The 18,615-nt window shown below is 48.7% G+C and overlaps 1 protein-coding gene across 5 annotated transcripts; it reads right to left on the bottom strand.

Moving 5' to 3' along the window:
* On the bottom strand, positions 1-17,590 carry Hpcal4 (hippocalcin like 4). Of its 5 annotated transcripts, XM_045151168.1 has the most exons (5): positions 17,465-17,587; positions 17,234-17,333; positions 11,628-11,796; positions 11,281-11,496; positions 1-1,721 (listed from the first exon to the last, which is right to left on the bottom strand). In XM_045151168.1, the coding sequence occupies exons 3-5, from the start codon at positions 11,787-11,789 to the stop codon at positions 1,524-1,526; spliced, it is 576 nt and encodes a 191-aa protein (XP_045007103.1). In that variant the 5' UTR covers positions 11,790-11,796; positions 17,234-17,333; positions 17,465-17,587; the 3' UTR covers positions 1-1,523. The 5 variants fall into 5 exon arrangements, with proteins under 5 accessions (XP_045007103.1, XP_004665243.1, XP_045007104.1 ...); XM_004665186.2 differs by lacking the exon at positions 17,234-17,333 and having other exon boundaries at positions 17,465-17,590; XM_045151169.1 differs by lacking the exons at positions 17,234-17,333; positions 17,465-17,587 and adding an exon at positions 12,214-12,349.
* Between the last annotated feature and the right edge of the window lie 1,025 nt (positions 17,591-18,615).

The raw sequence follows: 18,615 nt of genomic DNA, 5'->3' as shown, positions 1-18,615 counted from the left end.
TTCATTTCTAAGCACAAGTACAGAAGCAAGTCAAGCAAAAAACTTGGGGAAGAAAGATGGATTTTTTTTTTTTTTCCTTTTTGGTAGTCAAAAGCATGCAAGGTATATAGCTCAGAGACACCATGTCAGAAAGTAAAGCTGGTGAACCTAGAAGGTGAGGCGTAACCTGGCAAGGGTTAGAAAAAGCCTTTCAAACCGAATATGCCCAGCACAATTTTAGGCATTTGATCCACGTAGCCTGAGAGCCTAAACAGTGGCCGTGGTCCTTTTCTTCTAGCTCCTCCTAAGAAGCCTCTGAGGCAATGAAAGAACACGCTGAACCTTAAAAAGAGAACCAAACCCAGAAACGAATGAGCAGGATTCAGGCTATGTACTTGTCTAGCTCCTGGCAAACCTCGCTGTTTCTCCCTCTGAGGTCAGCACCTAGCCACAGTCAGCGTGCAACCGAGCAAGCGTCACCTGAGAAACCGAGAAAGGGAAGAGAAAACCGAAGCAGCAATATCTGCTATCTGCCGCTGACCGGGAAGGCGCAGGGATCAGCCCGACCAGAAAAGGACCGTGTGCTAAGTCTTGTGGCATTTTCCCCCTTTGAAAATTAGCATTTTCTATATTCATTTAAATCACCTTTTTTTAAAAAATAAGAAACCAAGTAATATAGAGTGTATTTTAAAATCCTAATCTATTAAAGTGACTTTAGCTCTTTGAAAGGGCACTAAAAAAATAAGTGTTACATAAATTTTTATTTTTCTTAAAACCTTCACCCACATGGCACCTAAACTTTCACGGACTCCACATTGCATCCTTCAGCTTTGGGCGGAGCTAGCTGGAGGACATATTCTTATCTCCAAAACCTAGCCGGTCTCCCTGCTCCCTCCTCTCAGTCACCCCCACATCCCTGTCTGCGACCCTGGCCCTTGAACTTTGCGCCTACCCTGGTGAGCTTCCAGAGGGCCTGGGATGTGTTTATGTAAACAACCATATTCTTAGCACCTGAAGGTGCCTGGCACTGAACAAGTGCTCAATAAACATTAGCTGAAGACTCAACAAATGCTCCAAAGGCTTGGGGGGCCAGAGGGCCCAGATAAGAGTCAAAGGGGTGGGACGCAGACCGCCTTTAAGGAATCTGAAAAGGACAGGCCCAGTTTGGCCCTTTGACTGGGGACCTGTGGGACCACACTCTAGAAAGCACAACTCCAGGAATAACAGGATTCCAAAGCGGCACCCCAGCTCCTCCCTTCAGCCCTACCCACTGGGGCAAAAGCCAACTCCCCTACGCCCAATGCATGTTGCTTCTGGGCCCGGGCTGGAGGCGGGGCTAGATGCCAGGCAACCTGAGAGGACCTGCCTCTATTGGAGGGTGAGGTGGCCCCTGAAGGAACTTGACTGAGGAGAGGAAGGCTTGGGCAGAGGAGTTGGGTGGGTTAGAGAGTGAGGCTGGCGTGCCCGTCTCCCTGGGGAAGGGCCAGCAGAGAGGTCATCAGGTTGGGAGATGCGGTCATGCCCCTCCTGGCCCTCACCAGCCTCTACTTCTGCATGTCACACTGAAGGAGCAACACAATAGATGGGTCACTCTTGGCTGCCTCCTTGAACTCCTCCAGCGTAATCTGGTCGTCCTTATCCTGGTCCATTTTCTTGAAGATCTTGTCCACACGCTGCTGGGGGGTGAGCCCGTCCTGGTTCATACGCATCATGATCACAGTGCCCACCATCTTGTAGATAGCCTGGTGGGGACAAGGTGGGGGTGGTGTGAACATCCCAGTGGCAGGGAGGACTGCAGATGTAGAAAAGAGATCTGAGGGTGCCCAGGGAGAATCCTGAGGGTACTGGAAGGTGAATTTATGATCATTAAGACCGGCTATTTAATGAGCACTTTCCACGAATCATGTCTCAAACTCAACTCTTTGCCCATTCCCACACCTGCTCCCCGCCCCCAGCGTTCCCTATTAAACTGAGTAGCAACTTCATTCTGCTAATTGCTCAGTCCAAACATTCTCATGCTTTTTTAAAACATTTTATTTATCTATTTGAGATGGGGGGGGGGAAGAATGGGCACGGCAGGGCCTTCAGCCACTGCAAATGAACTCCAGACGCATGTGCCACCATATGCATCTGTCTTATGTGGGACCTGGAGAATCGAATCTGGGTCCTTAGGCTTCGCAGGCATGCACCCTAACCGCTAAGCCATCTCTCCAGCCCCCTCATGCCATTTTCTTGTCTTTTCCTTTTCAAGGCAAGATCTCACTCTAGCCCAGGCTGACCTAGAACTCACTCTGTATCCCCAGCTGATCTTGAGCCTTAGCTTCCCAAGTGCTGGGACTAAAGATATGTGCAATCATGCCATTTTAAAAATTTATTTAATTTTAGCTGGGTGTGGTGGCGCACGCCTTTAATCCCAGCACTTGGGAGGCAGAGGTAGGAGGATCGCCGTGAGTTTGAGGCCACCCTGAGACTCCATAGTGAATTCCAGGTCAGCCTGAGCTAGAGTGAGACCCTACCTTGAAAAACCAAAATATAATACAATACAATACAATAAAATAAAATTTATTTATTTTTATTTTTTTAATATTTTAATTTTACTTATTTATTTGACAGAGAAAGAGGGAAAGAGAGAGAAAGACACAGAGAACTGGCACCCTAGGACCCCAGACACTGCAAGTGAACTCCAGACGCTGTGCCATCTAGTGGGCATGTAAGACCTTGTGCTTGCCTCACTTTTGTGTGTCTGGCATACATGGGATCTGAAGAGTTGAACATGGGTCCATAGGCTTCACAGGCAAGTGCCTTAACCACTAAGCCATCTCTCCAGCCCTAAAATCATTTTTTGTAAAAGGCATGGTGGTGCGTGACTTTAATCCCAGCACTCGGGAGGCAGAGGTAGGTGGATCATGGTAAGTTTGAGGCCACCCTGAGAATACATAGTGAATTCCATTCCAGGTCAGCCTGAATGAAAGACCTTAACTTGAAAAACAAAACAAAAATAAAAAGAAAGAAAGAAAAAAAGAAAAAAAAACTTAAAATTTGTTTGTGAATGCATGTATATTGTGATTTGTGATGCAGGGCCTTTTGCTGCTCTAAACAAACACTAGACATATGTGCCACTTTATGAATCAAATTTTATAAATACTGAGGAATCAAACCCAGGCTGGACAGCTTTGCAAGCATGTGCCATTAACTGCTGAGCCATCTTCTCTGCCCCATTTTTTTTTTTTCCTGAGGCAGGATCCCACTCTAGCCCAGGCTGACCTGGAACTCACTCTGTAACTCAGTCTGCTCTCAAATTCACAGCAACCTTCTTACTTTAGCCACACACACCTCCAGTACTGGGATTATAGGCAAAAACTAGTGGTCTGCCCCAACCCATTTTTGGAGACAGGGCTTCACCCTGTAGCCTAAGCAGGCCTGGAACTCTCTTATACCTCAAGCTAGCCTAGAACTAATGATCCTCCTGCCTCAGCTTCCTGAGTGCTATGAATACAGGCATGAGATGTACCATCATGCTCTCATGCCATTTTTTGTTTGTTTGTTTGTTGGTTTGTTTTTTTCAAGGTAGGGTCTCACTCTGGTCCAGGCTGACCTGGAATTAACTATGTAGTGTCAGGGTGGCCTCAAATTCATGGTGATCCTCCTACCTGTGCCTCCTGAGTGCTGGGATTAAAGGCAGGCACCACCACACCCGGTTTATCATGCCATTCTTTTTAAAAAAATACTTAAGTGGAGAACTGCAGTGAAAGACGAAAGAGCAGATCATGAGGTAGAGGATCACGTGGACCAGCGGGAGAACTAGAGCCACCATCCACAGCCTCCTCTCCCTCACTGCCAGCACAAGTGCCAGCAAGCACCAGAGACCAGGAGAAGGGAGCTCACAGCACACAGCACTGGCGAACAGAGCAGCAATCCAATGACCCAGCCAGCCTACTTGAACCCACAGTGCACCAAAGAGGGACCCAAGCAGGAGTGCAGCATAACTGAGACCAAAATCATCCCAAAAGGTAACTGGGATTACACCAGGTCAGTACCCACCAAATAAGCCTGGTATATAGGCCTGAACTGGAAGTGCTAATTGCACCTTCCACATCACGACAAATTATATATTAAATCTGATGGATGGTCAGATTTGCCATTCTTAAATGAGCTATAATTTGGGCTTGTTATTTGTTGCTTCTTGATTTATAGTGGCTTTGTTTCCTCTTCTGTTGTACATTATGGAAGGGCCTCACTTGCTCACAAGCTGACTTGGAACCCTCAACAGACCAGGAATCTTAATCTCCTTGATGACAGGATTAAAGGTGTGGAGCACCACACACCCTGAGGGACAGTGACTTTGTCAGAGGATCTGGTTGTCCTAATACCTACTCTTGCATAAATACTCTGAAGGTTTTCGTTGAAAGTGTACATTGTTTAGTTAAATTTTAGAATCTGCCTTTATTTTATTCCACTCAGTCTACTTGAATACTCTCATATCAGGCAAACCAAACACCTAGAGTCACTTTTGTAGATACTCTGAGAGTCTTGAGAGCCACACCTAGCACCTTAAGCTCCTATCCTGAAGATATATAACATCAGATTGATTGATAATACTGCAGCTAACTAGAAAATCCAAGCATTAAATTAATCCAAGATGCAAAAATATACACATTATAACACAAGAAACACCAAAAATCAAGACAATATAAATCAACCAAGAAGTAGTAATGCATCAGAAATGACCTCCAGTGAGAATGAGTTAGAGGAAATGCCTGAGAAAGATTTTAAAACAATGATTATAAACATGCTCAAAGAAGTCAAAGAGGAAATCAAAGGAATCAAAGAAGACACAGAACACCAATTTAATGAAATAAAGAGGTCAATACAAGCCATAAATAAGGAACTAGAATTAATAAAGAAAGACCAGTCAGAATGACTAGCAATGAAGAACACAGTTAATGAAATAAAAAACTCTATATAAAATCTCACCAGTTGAATGGATGAAGGAGAGGACAGAATATCTAAGCTAGAAGACCAGGTGGCAGATCTAATACAGTCCAACACAAAGACAAACTAATAGGAAAGTATGAATGGGAATTTCAAGATATTTGAGACACTATGAAAAGATCAAACATAAGAATTCAGCATATAGTAGAAGGAGAAGAATTTCACTCCAAAGGAATAGTAGGCATTTTCAACAAAATCATAGAAGAAAACTTCCCCCAAATTGGGAAAGAGGTGCCAATGCAGACACAGGAATCCTTTAGAACACCAACCAGACAAAACCTGGAAAGAACCTCTCCTTGCCATATTAATAACAACTGTCAACCAAGGTTACTTTATCTTGCAAATAGACAGAGAAATAAGGACATTCCACAACAAAAGCAGGCTAAAGGAATATTTGAAGACAAAACCAGCTCTACAGAAAATATTTGAAAGAATCCTCTATGCTGAAGAGAAAGAAAAGCACACATATAAGGAACCTGGAAAAAATGAACAATACTCAAATACTAGTTAACACAAGAGAGCAAAGGTAAAACAGGAAGAACTACAAAAAAATGGCAAAACAAATACACACCTTTCAATAATATCTCTTAATATCAACAGCCTCAATGCCCCAACCGAAAGACATAGGTTTGCAGACAGGGTTAAAAAGCAGGTTCCTTCAACTGGCTACCTTCAAGAAACTCACCTTTTTACAAAAGATGGACACTATCTTAGGGTGAAAGGTTGGAAAATGGTGTTTCAAGCAAATGGGCCTACAGAACAAGCAGGAGTTGCTATCCTAATATCTGACAAGGTGGACTTCAGTCCAACATTAGTTAAGAAAGATAAGGAAGGTCACTTTATATTGATTAAAGACACACTCCAACAGGAGGACATTACAATCCTAAACATATATGCACCTAACATGGGGGCTCCCAACTTCATCAAACACTATTAGAACTAAGGTCATAGATAACACCAAACACAGTGATAATGGGTGACTTCAACATCCCACACTCATCAATTTACAGGTCATCCCTGCAAAAAATAAACAGAGAGGCATCTGGATTAAATGAGGTCATAGAAGAAATGGACCTAACAGATACAGGATATTTCATCCAAATGCTGTAGAATATACATTCTTTTCAGCAGCACACGGAACATTCTCTAAAATAGATCATATGTTAGGACATAAAGCAAAGCTTAACAAATACAGGAAACTTGAAATAATTCCTTGCATTCTATCTGACCACAATGGAAACAAACTAAAAATCAATAGCAAGAAAGGCTATAAAGCATACACAAAACCATGGAAACTAAACAATACACTACTAAATGATGAATGGGTCAATGAAGAAATCAAGAAGGAAATCAAAAAATTCATAGCGTAAAATGATAATGAGAGCACAACATACCAAAGCCTTTGGAACACAACGAAGGCAGTTCTAAGAAGTAAATTTATAGCTTTAAGTGCCTATATTAAGAAATTAGAAAGGTGTTAAGTAAATGACCTAATGCTTAACCTTAAGGCCTTGAAAAAAGAAGAACAAGGCAAACCAAAAATCAGTAGAAATAGATTCTTCTCTCTCTCCATGCACAAAAATTAAGTCCAAATGGATTAAGAACCTTAACATCAGAACTGAAACTCTGAACCTGCTAGGGGAAAAAGTAGGGGAAACCCTTCAACATACTGGTCTTGGCAAAGACTTTCTGAGTACAACCCCAATTGCTCAGGCAATAAAACCACAGATTAGTCACTGGGACCTTGTGAAATTACAAAGAATTTGCCGGGCGTGGTGGCACACGCCTTTAATCCCAGCACTTGGGAGGCAGAGGTAGGAGGATCACCACGAGTTCGAGGCCACCCTGAGACTACATAGTGAATTCCAGGTCAGCCTGAGCTAGAGTGAGACTCTACCTCAAAAAACCAAAAAAAAAAAAAAAAAATTACAAAGAATTTGTACAGCAAAGGACACTGTGTTCTCAAAAGAAGAAATATGGATGGTATATAAGCATTTATAAAAATGTTCTACATTCCTAGTCATCAGGGAAATGGAGATTAAAACTATGTTGAGATTCCATCTCACTCCTGTCAGATTGGCTACCATCATGAAAACAAATGACCATAAATACTGGCGAGGATATGGAAAAACAGGAACCCTTCTACACTGTTGGTGGGAATGCAGTCTGGTCCAGCCATTGTGGAAATCAGTGTGGAGGTTCCTAAAACAGCTAAAAATAGATCTACCATATGACCCAGCTATAGCACTCCTAGGCATATATGCTAAGGACTCATCTCATTACCTTAAAGATACTTGATCAACCACGTTTATTGCCACTCAATTCACGATAGCTGGGAAATGGAACCAGCCTAGATGTCCCTCAACTGATGAATGGATAATGAAGATAAGGCACATTTATACAATGGAGTTCTACTCAGCAGTAAAGAAAAATGAAGTTATGAAATTTGCAGGAAAACAGATGGATCTGGAAAGGATTATACGAAGTGAGGTAACCCAGGCCGAGAAAGCCAAACATTGCAAGTTCTCTCTCATATGTGGATCCTAGCTACAGATGATTGGACTTCTGTGTGAGTAGGAGAGGCCAGTAAGCTGGAAAAGAGGTATAAAGGGAAGAGAAAGGAAGGGAGGGGGTTATTTAATAGGATGGTATTGTATACATGTAAGTAGAAGAATAGATTAATAGGGCAAAAAGGCCCCAAGTGAGGTCAGGGGAAGAGATTGAGTAAAGGAAAGGTGGAGGGAGGGCTAATCAAAATCTAAGAGAATATAAATAAATCATATGGAAACCTACTTTTTTGGACAATGAAACACTCAAGAGCCATAGATTGTTGCTAGAAAATTTTCAGTGCCAGGGATGGGATACCTTCCAATGAGTTGTTGGCCAGGGAGGTCCCTGATGCCCCAAAAACAGGATAGGCCATTGTCAAGGCCCTTGGTTTCCCACCAGGAATAGATGGTAAGACCCTATTGCTGAAGACTCCACATACTTGGGCTGCAAGGCCACTGAGAAATCCTGCTGGAACTGAGCTGATAACCTCTTCCATGTAGAACAGCTGACAGAAAGCTGGAAGAAGCCATCTTGCATGCAGTTCAATGGGAGAGAAATAAATACCCAGTGAGGATACTCCACAGTGGACACTGCAAGCCTTATATTTGGTCAGCCAGACCAAATGAGCCAACAGGTGCAATAGTGGCATGTTTGTCATGGTAGAAACCAACTGCCCTCCAACTGGACTGAAAATCTGCCCCATTGGAGGGAATATATCCCTGATACTGAAAACTTAGGGGTAGTCATGAGTCTTAGGGGTGTAATGTCTCCTTCTGTCTGGCTAAATGTATATACCATGCTTATCAAATTCCCCAGTAAACATTTCTCTTAATGTTCACACCCTTATATTAATGCTACTCTCACTTTTGGTACAGAATCTTCTCTTTTCAGATGGCAGTGACTCTGGGATGGCTCAGAAGGCATCATGGTGCTGAAAAGAAGTGACAGGAGTGCTCAGCATTGAAATATCTCTATCACAGCTTCCAAGGCTCAGGGTCCATTGCAGAAAAGATAGCAGAAAGAATGTAAGAGCCGAAGGAAGGGTAGGACTCCTTACAACATGCTTCCCCCAGACACAAAATGGCCTGGATATCCATGACCTCACAGTGCCTGACACTACCTACTCAAGACCATCATAATAGGAAGAAAAGATCATGACATCAAAATAAAAGAGAGACTGATTGAGATGGGGAAGGGATATAATGGAGAATGGAGTTTCAAAGGAGGGATGGAAGGTATTACCATGGGATACTTTTTATAATCATAGAAGTTGTTAATAAAAAAAATTTGAAAAGGAAAAAAATGTTTTAATACATTTTTTTCAAGCACAGAGGGGCATTGAAAGAGAAAAAGAGAGACAGAGAGAGAGAGAGAGAATGGACATGCCAGGGTCTCTAGCCACTGCAAACAAACTCCAAATGCATGTGCCACTTTGTGTATCTGGCTTTACATGGGATTTGAACTCAGGTCATTAGGCCTTGCAGGCAAGCACCTTACCCTGAGTCACCTCTCCTCTCTCTCATGCCATGCTGCCTCTCTTCCTTTTCGTGATGTACATCCAGTCCTTCAAAAAGATTTGTCAGTTATGGGGCTGGGGGGAAATGGCTTAACAGTTAAGGTGTTGGCCTGTGAAGACTAAGGACCCAGGTTTGATTCCCCAGGACCCAGGTAAGCCAGATGTACAAGGGGGAGCATGTATCTGCAGTTTGTTTCCAGTGGCTGGAGGCCCTGGCATACCCATTCCGTCTTTCTGCCTCTTCCTCTTTCTCTCTCTCTTTCTCTCAAATAAATAAAAATATTTTTAAAAAAAGACTTGTCAAGTCAGGCGTGGTGGCACATACCTTTAATCCCAATCCCAGCACCAGGGAGGCAGAGGTAGGAGGATTGCCATGAGTTCAAGGCCATCTTGAGACTCCATAGTGAATTCAGGGTCAGCCTGGGCTACAGTGAGACCCCACCTTGAATAACCAAAAACAAAACAAAACAAAACAAAACAAAAGACTTGTCAGTTCTGATTTTGTAATGGATCTTTTTCCCTGCCTGCTCTCCACCATGCCCACAGCTCAGACATGACTTCAGCCTCCAGCAGCTGTTGGCTGAATTGCTGTGGAAGTTTCATGGTTTCCTTGCTTCTGCTGCCTCCCCTTTCTACCACTGTTAATTCTTCACTCTCAGTGTAAGCTCAGCACTGTTACTCCAGCCTGGTGGGACTCTAGGCTCCTTATGAGACCAACTTCTTCTTGCCATTCACACCTGATTGGTGTTTTTTTTTTTTTTCCCCAGGTCTCCCACCACTCCTTGCCAACACAATCTCACCTGCATATACTCTGGCTTCTCTTCAGATCATAGAAATCATTTGCCTTTTACAATCTCACCTGCATGCATGAAGGCATATAGGTTTGTATCCTCACATATTCCAGGGGCTGTTCGAGTTTACACGCATGTAAAACTACATCTCTTCTATCACTCTTCTTCTCCTGGCTTTGTGTCTTCATAGCACTTAAGGCTGATATGGCCCCAGTTTACTTAGTTTTTACCAGAAGGAGCCTCCCATGAAAGCAGGAACTTTGTAAAATGCCTGGCACAGGTAAATCTCTCAATTCTTCTTCTTCTTCTCTCTCTTCAATATTTTATTTTTATTTATTTGACAGAGAAAGAGGGGGAAGAGACAGAATGGATGCACAAGGGCCTCCAGCCACTGCAAACGAACTCCAGATGTGTGTGCCCCCTTGTGCATCAGGCTAACATGGGTCCTGGGGAATCGAATCTTTGGCTTCGTAGGCAAACGCCTTAACCGCTAAGCCATCCCTCCAGTACCCTCTCTTTCTCTTTTTTATATTATTTATTTATCTACAAGCAGAGAGTGAGAGAGCAAAAAGAAAGAGAGAAGGGGTGTTCCTGGCCCTCCAGCCACTGCAAACAGACTCCAGATGCATGCACTACTTTGTGCACCTGGCTTTACGTGGTTATGGGGAATCAAACTCGGGTTGTTAGGCTCTGCAAGCAAGCACCTTAACTGCTGAGCCATCTCTCTAGCCTCTTTCTTTTCCACGGTAAGCTCTCACTGTAACCTAGGCTGACCTCAAGCTCATGGCTATCTTCCTACTTCTGCCACCTGAGTGCGTATGGCATGTGCCGCCATGCCTGCTTCTTCTTTTCTTCCTTCCTTCCTCTTCTTTCTCTCTCTCTCTCTTTGTTTTTCGAGGTAGGATCTCACTCTGGCCCAGGCTGTCCTGGAATTCACTATGTAGTCTCAGGGTGGTCTCGAACTCTCCGAGATCTTCCTACCTCTGCCTCCTGAGTGCTAGGATTAAAGGCATGCGCCACCACGTCTGGCTTCTTCCCTCCCTCCCTTTCTTTCTTCTTCCTTTTTTTTTTTTTTTTTTTTTTTTTTTTTTTTTTTTTGAGGAAGGGTCCAGGCTGACCTGGAACTCACTGTAGCCCACATTGGCCTCAAATCCACAGTGATCCTACCTCAGCATCCTGAGTGGTGAGATTCTAGGCATGAACCACTGTGCCTCCTTTCAGGTCTCTGAATCAGTTAACGGGTTCCCTAGATTTGATTCACTAGTGGCTGCCTCTCGCTACCTTTCGCTCATGGGGGAACTGAGGTAGTCAAACACTGAGAACGGGCCTTGACGACTGGCCATGGGGCCCTGGGAGCTGGGATGGGGGGTGCTGGGGAGCAGGAAGGAGGCTGGGGAGGTCCAAGCACGTGCAGCGCCCACCCGCCCACCCGGGCCGTGCCATTCCCAGCACCTCGATGATCTCCAGCATCTCCAGGCGAGTGATGCGCCCGTCGCCGTCCAGGTCGTACATCTCAAAGGCCCAGTTGAGCTTCTGCTCGAAGCTGCCGCGCGAGGTGACCGACAGGGCGCAGATGAACTCCCGGAAGTCGATGGTGCCGTCGCCGTTCTTGTCGAAGGTGCGGAAGGCGTGCTGGGCGAACTTGGAGGCGTCGCCGTACGGGAAGAACTGCGGCGGGGGTGCAGGTCGCTGGGGAGGGGGGCGTGGCAGGTCTCCCCCCACCGGACACCCCTCCCCCGGCCCACGATCCCGGGGCGCTCCCGCCCCCGTGCGGCCCCGGTGCCGGCCCCGGCGCGCACCTTGATGTAGAGCTGCTGGAACTCCTCCAGGTTGAGGATGCCGCTGGGGCAGTCCTTCAGGAAGCCCTTATACCACTGCTTCAGCTCCTGCTCGCTGAACTCCGTGTTCCGGACCAGGTCCTCCAGCACCTCGGGAGCCAGCTTGCTGTTGGTCTTCCCCATGGCGGGCCTGGGGGAAATGGGGGGCAGGAATATTCGTCACGGCGGCAAAGGGAAGGCCCTGGCCTCCGCAGAGGGGTCCCTCCACACCCTTCGCCCCGTCTGCTCCTCTGCATCCCCTCCCCTCCCAGCTCGGTCCTCAGCAGCCGGCCCCTCCTCTAGCCTCCGACCCCAGCGAGACCTGCCTACCCTCAGCACTGCTCTGCCTCCCTCCCCTCCCTCCTTCCCACTATCCTTGGACAGTTGGATCTTCGCTCCCACGTAGCACGCTTCCTCGCCCTCACAACATCCCACACCCCAGAGCTGATCTCTCCTCCAAGGGCATCTCCAGCCTTCCAGGTGACAGCTTGCCCGGTCAGCGAACTGTGGGGCAGCATGCTACAACCCCCATCTTCCCCGCTTTCCATCTTTCATCGATCTCCAGGACCATAGCACAAAGGCTCAACTCCTCTCCCTGCTGGTCAGGGCTTTCTGCCTTCGGTCTCCTCCATCCTATGCAGTATCCACTCCTCTCAGGCTGAGGCGGGATTCTCCTGCCAACCCACCCTCAAATCACCTCCCCAGATCTTCCTCAAGGACTTCCCAGGGGCCCTCAGCAGGAAGTTTTACTCCCTCCTTCCTGTGTACGCCTAGAAGTCTTAGCCTGGAGCATTGATGACTGATTACGCTTGGCTTTTCGTTAACCCTGTTAGCCGGCTCACTCCCTTGAGCATTCGTTGAGGCTGACTGCACTTCTTAGGGACGGAGAAAAAGCCAAAACAAGTCAGCCTTCAATAACTCATAAGTGCTCCACAGAGGTAGATGACGGCTCTTCAATCCATGTCATGTTTGCACTTGACCCACAGGGGACAGAGCTGGGGATTTTAAGGTGCTGGAAGCTAAACATTCATTGTATGACACTGATGGGAGGCTTACAGTGTGGTAGGTCCTAACCTAGGTCTTGGGAACCCACAGAATTTGGAACTTTTCCTTTGTTTGCAGTGTGCAAGATTCCTTGGGAAGGGAAGGGGTGGGTGAGTAGAAGGGCCGGCTCCCCAGTTCAGGTCTCAGGAATGACGGTAGGACAGAGATTGTGGATGGACTGAAAGGTGTGAAGAAGGAAGGACTTGGTGAGTGGGTTTAGGGGCAAAACAGGCCTAGGAGCCCAGGTTAGATGCGCAGAATTGGGGCTGCATGGGTGGAGGTGTTGTTGCTGTGAAGCAGAGAGAGGATCAAGTCATCCCACAGCTGGAATGGGAGCCCTGCAAAGGAGCCTATGCCCGGAGTAGTATTTGCAGAGGGTGGCAGAGCTCTCCCCGAGAAGCCTGGCCAGGTCCTACCAGCTGAGTGGACATTCTCCTCACGAGTATGGGTTTCCCAGGCCACCGCCTGGGAGGTGTCTTTGACCTGCTAAGAGTCTCTCTGAAGTGGAACCAGACTCCCACCTGGTGGCAGTCTCTCTTTAAGACACTCTGAAATCTTTTTTTGTTTGTTTTTTTTTTCTGAGGTAGGGTCTTGATGTAGCCCAGACTGACCAGGAATCCACTATATAGTCTCAGAGTGGCTTCAAACTCATGATGATCCTCCTACCTCAGCCTCCCCAGTGCTGGGATTAAAGGTGTGCACCACCATACCCAGCAACATTCTGAAGTCTTGAAGCCTTTGGATTGGCTGAAGGAATTCCACTTTCACAGTCCCCTCTATGATACTGTGGCCTCTAACTTGTTACTTTTGGGAATACCCTAAACCACCAGATCTGAGGTTGGTCAGTTCCATGTGTCCCCTCATCTAACCTAAGCTAGTTACAGAACATCTCTGGACTTCGCGCTCTCCCTTTGGGCCACAAGAAGATCCAGGAATATTGAAGATGGGAATATCTTTCATACCAACTACCCTCAGAAGATGAAGAGGAATGCTATGCCCTTAGGAGAATTCCAAGGTGGGGGTGGAAATGTGTGTCACCTCAGGAGCCCAAGGCTACGGATTCCAAAACAGCTGCACAAGGCCCAGAGACAGCGGTACCTCTGAAATAGCCATAGGCAGTAGGCAGAGCAGAGCATCAGCTGCCCCTCCCTAAACCCAAAGATTCTGCAAGCTCCAGGTATTCATTAGGAAACCAGACACCTCGCAAAGGTGTCTGGTGGGGGAGTCAGAGCTTCTCCCAGGTGGCTCTTGTGGGGTGTGCCTGAGTGCGTGAGGGCTGGGTCTGTGTGTGGGAGGGTGTCAACGAATGAGGCTGAAAATCTGTCAGTGCGCACATGTCTCTGTGTGTGTGTCATGGTTGCTGTGTGGCTTCTCCTCCCTGCCCTTGCTGCCTTCCCCCCACGTTTATCTCCTGCAGCCTTATCTGGTGCCCTGCCTCGACTTGGCCCAGACTGGATGAGGATTAGACTTCTCTCTTCCTTTATCCTTACCTCTCTCTACTCTTAGTCAGAAGGTCAAAGTCAGCAGTGCCATTTGAGATCATCCCTTTTTTTTTTTTTTTTTTTTTTTAGCAAAATCAAAGAAAGAGGGCTGGAGAGATGGCTAAGTGGTTAAGGTGCTTGCCTATAAAGCCAAAGGACTCAGGTTCCACTCCCCAAGACCCACTTAAGCCAGATACACAAGGTGGAACATGCATCTGAGTTCGTTTGCGCTCTCTCTCTCCCTCCCTCTTTTTCTCTCTCCCCCACCTCTCTCTCTTGAATAAATAAGAATAAAATATATTTTTTAAAACAGAGAAAGACAGAGAAGAGAGAGAAAGAAAACGAATGAACACAGTAGCTCAGTCAGTGCAACCCAGCATGCCAGTAGAGGGGTCCCCATGAGCACTCAAACAGAATTCCCACCACCTGCCTGGACCATCCTCTCATCCTGGTCACTCTTCCTCAGCACAGACTTCCAACCCTACTTACTTTCTGTGAAAATCAGGAGTGTGTGTGGTGGTTGGGGGGGGGGGTTCAAGCTCCAAGGCATGGTCTCTGATCTCCAGGAAATATCCACCCTGGTGCATGCCCACCAGCACCTCTGAGTCAGCACAGTTACAGCCAGATTCATCTTTAACCTGAACTCATCTGTCTTTCTCCACTGCCGCTTCCCTCTCCCCTTTGTCCCCGGGGCTGGGGCTTGAGTGGGAAACATGCTCTACGAAGCTCCAGATGTTCTTCTCCCTTTTCTGGAGTTTCAACACCACCCCCCTTTTTTTCATTTGAAATGTTCTGGAATCTTCACTGTGTTCATGGCCGGAGCACAGCTGACAGGGCTGAATTCCAGCAGAAGTTCTGCTTGCTAAGCCAGGCCCAGGGCCACGGGGCCTACCTACCTCACAGCAAAGACCGTACACTTGACCGCTCTGCTTCAAGAGAATGACACCTCCCCCAGTTACAACATAGGAGAGATCCTCTAAAATGCCAGAATCTTCTAGAATCTTGTCTCAAGTAGCCCACCTGTTGAGTTTCACCTCCCACTGTTCTCCTCACTGCCACATGCTCTTCTCAAGCCAGGCTCCTCACAGAACCCCCTTCACCTATGTGCTTAGCTCATTTCTCTCCCTTACCATCCTTTCTTCTCTTCTGGGCAGATAAAATCCATGTGAGGCCATGGTGTGGCACTCCCACACATGCCGTCCTTGCCCCCCCCCCCAGTGCTCTGTGGCTCCACGCAAGGCCTTTGCATTCAACTTAAGTTCCCCCCGACCTTTTTACTCTATAAGATAGCAAGGCTTTCTCTTCCCAACAGGACCTAGACTACTTTTGAGCAGCCTGGACAATGAAAAGGTGCTTGTCTCCTTGTTCCCCAGTCTGCTTGCTGCCTTGCAGCTCTCCTCACTGGTTCCCACCTCGCTTCTGTGCCTGCAGAGGCCTCAAGGCAGAGCCGGGGAGACTGCCATGTTCAGTAAAGTCTCAGATCAGGAGAGAAGAGAAACCTCTCCGCTTCTTCCTTGGAACTATGTCACACTGTTTTCTTTATCTGTGATCAAACCGGCTTTGGAGACAATGGAACCCAGAGCCTGAGGTGGGGGAGGTTCCCCCAAGATCAACTGGAGCCCACCAGTCGCAACGCGAGGGGCATGTTCTGTTGGAGTGTTGGAGTATTGGAGGGCTGTCCTCCGGCTGAGAAGTGAACACTGCGAGGAGCTAGCACTGCCCAGTGCCAAAAAACGCTGCCCCTCTGTGTTCAGAGGCTTCTTCTAGGGGTCTCGGGGTTGTGGGCTTTGAGTGGAGAGGTGGCAGAGAGAGTAGGAGGGACTGAACAAGACAATAATCCCACACCTTCCCCTAGCTTCAGAAGCGCTGGTGCTGAGGCAGTTGTCATAGCAACAACAGCTCCCTGGTCAGGAGATTTTTTTTTTCCCCTTTTCTTCTCCTCCCTTTGCTCTTCTCCAAGCAGCAGAATAGCAGCACCGTCTTCTCGCTGTCCTTCTTGATGAGAAGCAGGAGTGACATAGGATGAACCCTGTTGGCCACCTCCAGTTTGGAGCTGTCCAAGGCAGGGCGGACTGGAAGTCTGGGAGAGACTCCCAAGAGGCCTGGAGAATGTATAGTAGGGGCTGGTCTGGTCTGTATCTAGGCTTGGGTAAAAGGAATGCCGCTTTAGTAAGGCCGAGACCCCTTCTGACAAGGTTTCCTCTCAGAACTGTCCTAATGGTTCTGGGCTCTGTTTTCTCATTATCAACCCTCCAACCACAGTGTATCAGAGCAGTAAGGTTGGTCAAGACCATCTCATCCATTCCTCCCTCTGCCCTGATGCTTTCTCCATTTCACAAATGAACTGAAAAAGGAAATGACTTGGCTAAAGGCAAACAGCCACAGGAGCAAAATCAAGATTCACACCTGGCTCTTCTGCTTCCAGACCCAGACTGCTTTCGGGAAAGTAGAGACACAGTCCACATGGATCTCTCGGTCCATCTTTACTAACCAGTCACGAGAAGGCCAGAGTGGTACTGATTAGAAAGACGCTTGAGCGGGGGAATGGGAGGATTTGACGTACTGGCTGTGAGGAGTGAGAAGGTGTGAAGGCTGGAGTCTTAGCACCACTGACAGACCACAAGGGGTCTTCTCAGGGGTGGCATCCCTGGTTCATCCTCCAGACAGGACGAAAGTGGGAGGGGGGTGTCTCTGTCTGACTCTCGAGGCCACTGAAGGGGAGCTGCTCAGAGTGTTTGAGGTAGGAAACTTGGGGGCCCTCTGTCCTCCCGTAGGCATGCTGTGAGCTGTCAGTTTGAGGAGTGGGGATAATGTGAGCAGTAAGTGGGCTCACTGCGGACGTGTGGGCTGTCTTGAGGGACCTCCCCGAGATGTGAAAGATGGTGAGCCGCTGCTGTGGGAGAGGGCTATCTCCAGGTGCAGGTTTCCATGGTGCTGGGCAAACCTCCCATCTCCAAAGGCAACAGGAGGGAGGGCCATAGGAGCCTCCCCTAGCGCCAGCCACACCACACCCCCAGGTGTGTGTGTGTTCACACGGGGGGCCAAAGCAATGGTTATTCTTACCTGAGTTGGGGTTGAGGAGGAAGTTGTGCCTCCTTCCCTGGACCCCGGACTCGGCTGGGAGTGAAGATTCCTTGCCCAGGCCCTCCAGATGGCCGTCCGCCTATGACAGACCCAGGGTCAGGGAGATGGATGGGGGCAGGAGATGAGGATGGGAGGGGAGGGCGGAGGGGGAGGGGCCCAGGGCCTCCGCCCAGCCGGGGTGCCCGCAGGGCCCGGCTGCACCCGCGTTACCTGAGGCCGCTCGCGGGATCGCTGGATGGCTCCGAGCCTCGGCGGGCCGCGGGGACCAGACCCGCTAGCCGGCTGCACCGCTGGGCTCCGAGGTCCGCTCCGGAGCCGCCTCTCAGCTCTTGTATCACTATGTGCCTCGCGAAGGCGACTTGATTTGCATAAATCCCGCCCCATCCCGGGCAGCTTGGATGTCGATTGGCTCGGCTGGGGCCCGAGTGACAGGCGGAGTTTCAGGTGGGGATGGGGTGGCCAGCGAGGCCTGACCACAGAAGCGCGCCCCGCCCGCCCGCCCGCACTGACCTTCCCTGAGTCGTCTGCATGAGGGAGGCCTGTGCTCCCATCTGTCCCCCCCACCCCCGACCCTGAGGCTCAGAGACCCGGCTGCAGTTTGGAGCGAAAAGTAGCGATGATTGAAGTGGTTTGGGGGGGGGGGGGGAGAACTCAACCGCTCCGTTGCTATGGAAACAGGAGAACCACCGTCGAATCTCGGAGCCTTCTCTTCCTGGGCCCCAGCGGGGGTGGGGGTAGACGAGGGGATGGATGACTCACAAGATGAGACCCCCCCCCTCCTATAGCCCACCCAAAACTGGAAGAGTTCAATGAGCTGCCGAGTGCCAAGGTGGAGGAGATGGGGCGGTCAGGAGCTCGTGCTTTGGCACCACCAGTGCCCCCCACTCCGGGAAGCCCGGAAGAGGGTGAGCGCGCAACAAGCGCAGGAAGGATGGCGAGGCACCCGCTCCCTGGACCCGGGAAGGCCTGGGCTCCCGCCGGCCGGTCCTGAATTCAGATCCCTCCTTAGCCCCTATCTTAACATCCCGGGGATCAACCCCCCCCCCCAGAAGCCTCTGGATCTCCTCCAGAAGAGCCCATCTGCCGACCCCGTGGACCCTCTATTCCCCACCCGCCCTGCTCCCGGGGTGTAGATGGAGCCCTCCCCAGCCGCCGCCAGTCTCCGGCCTCGGATGTTGACACAAACCGGAGGCGGTTTACACTGAGCGGGTCTGGAAGGTTTCAGGACCCGGCAACACCCCCTCCCATCTCTGGATGGGGGTCTCCCCTCATCCAGCCGGGACACCGCGGCTGCAATGGCGTCTGAGAGTTCCCAACCCAACGCTGGAGGAGAAAGGAACTCTTTTGACACCAAACTCGGG

Source organism: Jaculus jaculus, chromosome 5 (genome assembly GCF_020740685.1).
Source record: "Jaculus jaculus isolate mJacJac1 chromosome 5, mJacJac1.mat.Y.cur, whole genome shotgun sequence".
Classification (NCBI taxonomy): Eukaryota; Metazoa; Chordata; class Mammalia; order Rodentia; family Dipodidae; genus Jaculus; species Jaculus jaculus.
The sequence above is the reverse complement of the archived record's forward strand: the minus strand, read 5'-3'. Positions and strand labels throughout refer to the sequence as shown.